This window comes from Caretta caretta, chromosome 1 (assembly GCF_965140235.1).
Source record: "Caretta caretta isolate rCarCar2 chromosome 1, rCarCar1.hap1, whole genome shotgun sequence".
NCBI lineage: Eukaryota > Metazoa > Chordata > Testudines > Cheloniidae > Caretta > Caretta caretta.
Genome location: NC_134206.1, coordinates 1,809,551 through 1,818,577, shown reverse-complemented (window position 1 = coordinate 1,818,577; position 9,027 = coordinate 1,809,551). Strand labels below are relative to the sequence as shown.

Sequence of the window (9,027 nt, the reverse complement as noted above, 5' to 3'; positions counted from 1 at the left end):
GAAGGGCCATTCATGGTCCAGGAGCGCCTGGGAGCTGTTAATTATCTCATAGCATTCCCCACCTCCAACCGAAAGCCTAAGGTGTACCATATTAATTCTCTAAAGCCCTTTTATTCCAGAGAATTAAAGGTTTGTCAGTTTACAGCCCAGGGAGGAGACGACGCTGAGTGGCCCAAAGGTGTCTACTATGAAGGGAAATGTGCTGGTGGTGTGGAAGAGGTGAAACTCTCCATGACCCTTGGGCGTATGCAGTGACAGCAGATCCAGGAGCTGTGCACTAGTTACGCGCCAACGTTCTCAGCCACCCCAGGACTGACTGAACGGGCATACCACTCCATTGATACAGGTAATGCTCACCCAATTAGGGTTCAACCTTACCGGGTGTCTCCTCAAGCTAAAACTGCTATAGAACGGGAGATCCAGGATATGTTACAGATGGGGGTAATCCGCCCCTCTGAAAGTGCATGGGCATCTCCAGTGGTTCTAGTTCCCAAACCAGATGGGGAAATACGTTTTTGCGTGGACTACCGTAAGCTAAATGCTGTAACTCGCCCAGACAACTATCCAATGCCACGCACAGATGAACTATTAGAGAAACTGGGACGGGCCCAGTTCATCTCTACCTTGGACTTAACCAAGGGGTACTGGCAGGTACCGCTAGATGAATCTGCCAAGGAAAGGTCAGCCTTCATCACACATCTCGGGCTGTATGAATTTAATGTACTCCCTTTCGGGCTGCGAAATGCCCCCACCACTTTCCAAAGACTTGTAGATGGTCTCCTAGCGGGATTAGGAGAATATACAGTCGCCTACCTTGACGATGTGGCCATATTTTCGGATTCCTGGGCAGACCACCTGGAACATCTACAAAAAGTCCTTGAGCGCATAAGGGAGGCAGGACTAACTGTTAAGGCTAAGAAGTGTCAAATAGGCCTAAACAGAGTGACTTACCTTGGACACCAGGTGGGTCAAGGAACTATCAGCCCCCTACAGGCCAAAGTGGATGCTATCCAAAAGTGGCCTGTCCCAAAGTCAAAGAAACAGGTTCAATCCTTCTTAGGCTTGGCTGGTTATTACAGACGATTTGTACCGCACTACAGCCAAATCGCTGCCCCACTGACAGACCTAACCAAAAAGAAACAGCCAAATGCTGTTCAGTGGACCGGAAAGTGTCAGAAGGCCTTTAACAAGCTTAAAGCGACACTCATGTCTGACCCTGTACTAAGGGCCCCAGACTTTGACAAACCGTTCCTAGTAACCACAGATGCATCTGAGCGTGGTGTGGGAGCAGTTTTAATGCAGAAAGGACCTGATCAAGAATTCCACCCTGTAGTGTTTCTCAGCAAAAAACTGTCTGAGAGGGAAAGCAACTGGTCAGTCACTGAAAAAGAATGTTACGCCATTGTCTACGCTCTGGAAAAGCTACGCCCATATGTTTGGGGACGGCGTTTCCACCTGCAAACCGACCATGTTGCACTGAAGTGGCTTCACACCGTCAAAGAAACTAACAAAAAACTTCTTCGGTGGAGTTTAGCTCTCCAAGATTTTGATTTCGACATCCAACACATCTCAGGAGCTTCTAACAAAGTGGCTGATGCACTCTCCCGTGAAAGTTTCCCAGAATCAACTGGTTAAAATCGTCCTTGAGATGTGGAAAATATTGTTAGTCTTTATGTACTTGGTAGTATATTTAGAGATGCATGTGTCTTATTAACTCTGTTTTCCTAGAGCTCCAGGAAGAAATCCCAGCCAGTGTTTCACCCTAGCTGAGATTTGGGGGGCGTGTCATAAATATAAAGGGAAGGGTAAACCCCTTTGAAATCCCTCCTGGCCAGGGGAAAGCTCCTCTCACCTGTAAAGGGTTAAGAAGCTAAAGGTAACCTCGCTGGCACCTGACCAAAATGACCAATGAGGAGACAAGATACTTTCAAAAGCTGGGAGGAGGGAGAGAAACAAAGGGTCTGTGTCTGTCTGTATGCTGCTTCTTGCCAGGGACAGAACAGGAATGGAGTCTTAGAACTTTTAGTAAGTAATCTAGCTAGGTATGTGTTAGATTATGATTTCTTTAAATGGCTGAGAAAAGAATTGTGCTGAATAGAATAACTATTTCTGTCTGTGTATCTTTTTTGTAACTTAAGGTTTTGCCTAGAGGGGTTCTCTATGTTTTTTAATCTAATTACCCTGTAAGATATCTACCATCCTGATTTTACAGGGGGGATTTCTTTATTTCTATTTACTTCTATTTTTTATTAAAAGTCTTCTTGTAAAAACTGAATGCTTTTTCATTGTTCTCAGATCCAAGGGTTTGAGTCTGTGGTCACCTATGCAAATTGGTGAGGCTTTTTATCCAACATTTCCCAGGAAAGGGGGGGTGCAAGTGTTGGGAGGATTGTTCATTGTTCTTAAGATCCAAGGGTCTGGGTCTGTAGTCACCTAGGCAAATTGGTGAGGCTTTTTACCAAACCTTGTCCAGGAAATGGGGTGCAAGGTTTTGGGAAGTATTTTGGGGGGAAAGACGCGTCCAAACAGCTCTTCCCCAGTAACCAGTATTAGTTTGGTGGTGGTAGCGGCCAGTCCAAGGATAACGGGTGTAATATTTTGTACCTTGGGGAAGTTTTGACCTAAGCTGGTAAAGATAAGCTTAGGAGGTTTTTCATGCAGGTCCCCACATCTGTACCCTAGAGTTCAGAGTGGGGGAGGAACCTTGACAGTTCCATAATACAATGCCTTAGTCTGTGGGTCGAGCCTGCGTTCCCTGATCAGAGAGGATAACTTCGCATTTGTCTGTATTAATGCATTTTATTTGCGTGACTGCAGCTCACCAAAGGCTCCAGATCAACCTGTATGCCTGCCCTGGCCACCTCATTGTAACCACTCTGCTAATCTTTGGGTTGTCCACAAATTTGGTCTGCAAAGATTTCCTATTTGCTTCCAGGTAGTTGATGAAAATATTGAATAGCATCGGGCCTAGAAATGATCTCTGCACAACCTCATTAGAAACGCCCCCTGCCCCTCCGCTGACCATGGCCCTTTGACAACAGCTTTCTGAGATCTGTCAGTTAGGCAGTTTTTAGTCCATTTTACATACCCTCTACTGATATGATACTGTTCATTTTTTTATCTGAATGTTGTCCCCTAGTAAATCAAATGCTTTAGAGAAATCAAACTTTATGCATCTGATCAAAGTGGTCCCTTTGATCAACCAAACCTCTCCTCTCATTAAGGGATAAACAAGTTAATCAACTCTGTTGTTGCTTTGCATTAATTAAATTCCTAGACTTATTTTTAACTAATCCCAGACCAGTTTTTCCAAGTTTCCTAATCTTGTCAAACCTTTTTTTAAAACTTTCCCTTTCTTTTTTAATAGTTTATGTTTAACACAGACCTGCCCTGTATTTGCCTCTCTTTTTTGGCTCTGCTGCTGCCTGATTGTTTACTTCTGCTTCCGAATGAGATTTGTGGTGGATCGGTCAGTTCGTAACCCTGGTGTTCCTATCTCTAAGGTTCTATTGTCAATGCTCTTTCACTCCCTCCTTGACTGCTAATGGACTGAAAAGTGTTTCATCACCTCACGTGATATGAGTCCCTCATACTGCTTCTTTCCAAATGCAGAACAACTATATTTATTGAACACATCTACCTTTTCTGCAACTCTAACACTTTTCCTTTCTCCCTCTAGGAATTGGCCTAAACCTTTTCTAGGATTTCTTTTGTTCTTAATATACTGAACAACCTCCTTTGTTATTGTGAGACCTGCCACACATGAATTTTTCCCTCATGTCTTTAATGTCCATGATCAATATTGACAACTTCAATTTTGTATTATTTGCTATTTATTTCTCTTTTTTCCATGCGTTATATATTGCTCTTCTTCCCCCCGCCACCCCCCGCCAAAAATGTCTTCGCTTTGTCACTGAACCAGGTGTTTATCCAAAGCTGTCCACTTCTTTGACTATGGAATTGTGACTTTCTAGCTATCTAATAAATGCTTCTTTTTGAATTCCAATTTTCTCTTTCCAGTTTTCTGTCTATTTTTTTCCGATATTTTGCCTCAACTTTGAGGAACTAGCTCTTGTGAAACACGAAGTGTCTACAGATATTACTGGTTGGGAATAGTTCTCTGTTTGACCATTTGAATCATAGAATATCAGGGTTGGAAGGCACCTTAGGAGGTCATCCAGTCCAACCCCCTGCTCAAAGCAGGACCAATCCCCAACTAAATCAGCTCCATTTTTTGGAATGTAATCAGCTCCATTTTTTTAATTTTCCTCTCCTCTATCACACCCCCCCTTCTTTGTCTCTTCTCTAAACAGTCCCAGACTTTTCACTCTGTCCACATCTCACAGCCTCTCCCATTTTCCCAGCCTCTTGGAAAACCCCATTCTATCTGCAATATCCTTTATAGAGACTAGGAAACCAAACCTGAGGCTATGTACAGAGCAAGTTATTCTCCATCCCATTCCGTAGGCATCCGATCATTGCTTTTGTTTTGGCCACTTTTGTGAATCAGCAGGTGTTTCCATTGAGCTGATATCACTGATGCCAAGTCTTTTCCCTGAGGTATGTTTTACCTGGAATATTTCTCCCAGTAGATGTCTTCACACAGGTTGGTTTTTTTTTTCCACTCTCAGATTTTGAGCAACTGCGTAAATGGGGATCTCCCTATAAAATGGATTATCTAGCCTGGGTTTCACTGCATTGCAAAACAATGATGGATAACTAGTTTCCATACTCATGTTTCCTGCTGGTGCCTATTAAGGGTTCCCACACCACTTTGTGTAGGAATTATTGATGCACGGAGCACCATCAAATATGGAAGTGGCATTATTAGGGTCAGTTTTTTCATAATTCATTTCTCTGAATAATGAAAGTGTCACTTCTCAGTGTCTGAAGAGCGACCAATCTGCTTCCCCGAGACCAGCCTCCAGTTGTGCATGTATTGTCTTATATTCACATTTTCTCTCCACCTAGGAATTTATACTGCAACCATCACCTGAGACCCTGGGGACATACAGAAAGTCCAGTGAATGTACAGTACATGCAGAAGACACGGTTCTGCCTTAGAGTTGGACACCTTCTCCCCTACTCCATGTCAGAATCCAACACAACTGTCTTCACCAACCCCTCCACCTTCATCCTGCTGGGCATTTCTGGCCTGGAGGCGGCCCATGTCTGGATCTCCATCCCCTTCTGCATCACATATGCTATAGCCATCTTGGGGAACTTCACCATCCTGTTCATTGTGAAGAGGGAGACGAGCCTCCATAGGCCCATGTACTATTTCCTCTGCATGCTGGCCATCACTGACCTTGTCCTCTCCACCTCCATCCTGCCCACAATGCTGAGCATCTTCTGGTTGAATTCCAGGGAGATCAATTTCAGTGCCTGCCTCACCCAGATGTTCTTCATTCACTGCTTCTCAGGGATGGAGTCTGGGATCTTTGTGGCCATGGCCTTGGATCGCTACGTGGCCATCTGTGATCCCTTGAGACATTCCACCATCCTGACAAACTCTGTGGTGGCAAAGATCGGCCTGGCCGTGGTGCTGCGTGGAGGCATGCTTGTACTGCCCTCTCTCCTTCTGGTGAGGCAGTGGCCATATTGCAGAACCAACATCATCCCCAACTTGTACTGTGAGCACATGGCCATGGTGAAGCTGGCTTGTGGTGACATCCGCATCAGTAGTTATTACGGCCTTTTTGTGGTATTCTTTGTGACCGGTGTGGATGTGTTTTTTATCATCATGTCCTATATCCAGATCCTCAGGGCCATCTTCAGGCTCCCCACAAAGGATGCCCGGATCAAGACTTTTGGGACCTGCGCCTCACACCTCTGTGCCATCTTAGCCTTTTACATCCCAGGTCTTTTCTCCTTACTCACACACCGGTTTGGCCACAATGTGCCCCTGCATTTGCACATTCTCATGGCTAATGTGTACCTCCTGGTGCCCCCCATGCTGAATCCCATCATCTATGGGGTGAGGACCAAACAGATCCAGGACAGGCTGCTCCATCTCTTTACTCATAAAGGGACTTTAAAGTTTCCTCCTGGTGCTCTCGCTCTCAGACTAAGCTCTGTGTGGAGCTGGCTGATAACATGGTGCTGATTCCTCTTTCCTGAGTCACTTATTAGACTGTCAAAAAGACATAAAATCCTTTCCTGGTCTTACTGTGCTGTGTCAGTGTGACAATTGGGGGAATAATTCTGTGCTCAACTCCTTAACTCATCGGGGTGCCACCTTTGTAATTTCTGTTAAATGGACCCCTGGGGCTCTGCCTTCTGCCCAATTACTTCCTCCAATGCCCAGCCCCTGCTCCACATCTCACCTCAGGATCAAATACTCACCAGAAACCACATACCAGACAAAAAAACACTGACCAAGGAACCAATCCCTTGCAACAAAGCCCGTTGCCAACTCTGTCCGCATATCTATTCAAGGGACTCCATCATAGAACCTAACCACATCAGCCACACCATCAGGGGCTCATTCACCTGCGCATCTACCAATGTGATATATGCCATTGTGTGCCAGCAATGCCCCTCTGCCATGTGCATTGTCCAAACCAGACAGTCTCTATGCAAAAGAATAAACAGACACAAATCTGGCATCAGGAATTATAAAATTCAAAAACCAGTAGGAGAACAATTCAATCTCCCTGGTCACTCAATAACAGACCTAAAAGTGGCAATTCTTCACAAAAAAACCTTCAAAAACAGACTCCAATGTGAAACAGAAGAATTGGAATTAATTTGCAAACTTGACACCATCAAATTAGGCCTGAATAAAGAGTGGGAGTGGTCGGGTCATTACAAAACCTAAACCTAATTTCCCCCATACTAATTTCCCCCTACTGTTACTCACAGCTTCTTGTCAACTATCTGAAATGTGGTACTCTCCTTACCACATCAAAAGTTATTTTTCTTCCCTTGGTATCCTGCTGTTATTTGAATTGTCTCATTAGATTGATCTCACACTTGGTAAGGCAACTCCCATCTTTTCATGTATTTATACCTGCTCTGGTATTTTCCACTCCATGCATCTGATGAAGTGGGTTCTAGCCCACGGAAGCTTATGCCAAATACATTTGTTAGTCTCCAAGGTGCCACTGGGTGTTACAACCAAATGGCCCCCTCCCTCAGGGAGTCCCCTGGGGAGGAAAATCAGCATTGTATGTTGCTAATGCTGTTGCAGGCATCACAAGGAATTTTGGGAAGGGTTAAAGGTGTAAGTGTGAAGTGGAAGATTCCTTTGCAGGTTGTGAGAGGCCGAAGTTGGAGGAAAAAAGCAGAGAACGGGTTAACTCGACACTTTGGCTAGCTTAGTCCGAAGATAAGATGCTGGCCCCAATCCAAGGTCACGGCACTCAACAAGAAATTTGCAGCTGCGTTCATATCTTACCCAACCCCAGTCAGCCATGAGAAAGAAGAGCTAAGCTGAGCAGAACTGCAAAAATTGCAAAAATTAGTAAGACGGCGAAGGCCAGCAAGGGGAAAAGAAAAGTCTCACGTCCCTGGAGCTGATGTGTTTTGGGAAAGCAAAAAGGCCACAAAAAACAGTTTAAACTGGTACGAAAAGCACAAAAAACAAAGGTCCCTAAACAAAACACCCCACAAAACACCCAAAATTTAAAAACCCTCCTAAAAGCCAAAGCAAGTTACAAATCAACAGCAAACCCTAAACGGCTTGTGCACAAAACAAAACTCTCGGCCACCCTTCCCCCACCCTTCTTCTTACGTTACACCCAGGCTTGGCCAGCCTCGGGTCATGCTTGTGTAAGTATAAAAGTGGGTTAGGGCTGGGGCACTAAGACTTTCTTTCTTCCTCTAAGTAACATGGAAGCGTTCCCAGCACTCACCGCTGTTATTTTATTATTTTATTAATAAAGCTTTAAAATTTAAACTCTTAGTGTGCTCCTTTATCTCCTCCCCTAACAGTCCTGATGCCTCAGCCTAATCACCTGATGCCTCTGGCAAATTGGTAATAAAAATCTGTCACATTCGTTGTTTTTACAAGAGGAGAGGCAATTCTTGATTTAATCTGAAGGGGAGTACAGGGTCTGGTCCAGGAGGCGAATATAGCTGGACCGCTTGGTAGTAGTGACCATCATATAATTCAGGTTAACATCCCTATGGCAGGGAAAACACCTGAGTGGCCCAACATGGTTTCATTTAATTTCACAAATGGGAACTACACTAAAATGAAAAAAGTTTAACTCCATGTTGATTTTACTGCGTCTCTTCAACAAAGTGACCCCAGTGACTGTGATGCGCTGGGAGGTTTCTGAGTGGGAGCAGAAGTGGAGTCCCAGAGTTCACACTTCCCACGAGCGGGAACTCACGATCTCCACCTGGTTCTGAAAACCTCAGATTCTCCTTGAGAGGATGGGGATCTGCCAGAGGGGGTGCCCATTTCCCGTTTTGTGATGGAGAGACTGTGGTTACGTCTGGGAAGTCAGGGCTCCTGGATTCTGTCTGTCATAATGGTACTCAATCTCTATGTGATCTTGGCAAACTCATGTCTCCCTGTTCCTCAGTTTCCCTATCTGTATAATGGGGATATGTTCATAGTGACTTTCTTTTGTTAGGTGTTTTTAGGATCCTTCAATGAAAGGTGGTGCACAGCATGATAACAGTTGCTGATGAGAATTACTGAGCAATAGCCCCATGTACCTTAAAAAAACTGCTAGTGTCTCCCCTCAGACATCTTTCTCCAGATCTGTCTGTCTACTCTCTACTCATCCATCCTGGCCATTTACTTGGTATCAGACTCTATGGAGACCAAGGCATTATCCTTTGTTTTCTTACCAATCAACTATAAATTTTAATTATACACAAATACACAAAGCAGCCAATTGCTCTCTGACTCAGCCCAGAGCCCAAGAGTTCTCATTACCCAGTCAGAAGGTCCCTTAATTACTGTTTACTCCTAAAGGTGGATAAAGAACACAGAATCGCAGACATGGAAAAGAGAGACATTGGCTACAGTGCCTCCGGAGTCCAGCCTGTTTACATCCAAATGCTGCTTCT

The 9,027-nt window shown here is 44.6% G+C and overlaps 1 protein-coding gene across 1 annotated transcript; it reads left to right on the top strand.

Annotated features, from left to right (window-relative positions):
* Nucleotides 1-5,038: 5,038 nt before the first annotated feature.
* LOC142071046 (olfactory receptor 52R1-like) lies at nt 5,039-6,106 on the top strand. The gene has a single exon (XM_075125293.1). The coding sequence runs from the start codon at nt 5,039-5,041 to the stop codon at nt 6,104-6,106; it is 1,068 nt and encodes a 355-aa protein (XP_074981394.1).
* Nucleotides 6,107-9,027: the final 2,921 nt, after the last annotated feature.

Bases quoted from the DNA above. Each gene is read 5' to 3' on its own strand.
- LOC142071046 (XM_075125293.1), top strand. From the start codon at position 5,039: ATGCAGAAGACACGGTTCTGCCTTAGAGTTGGACACCTTCTCCCCTAC.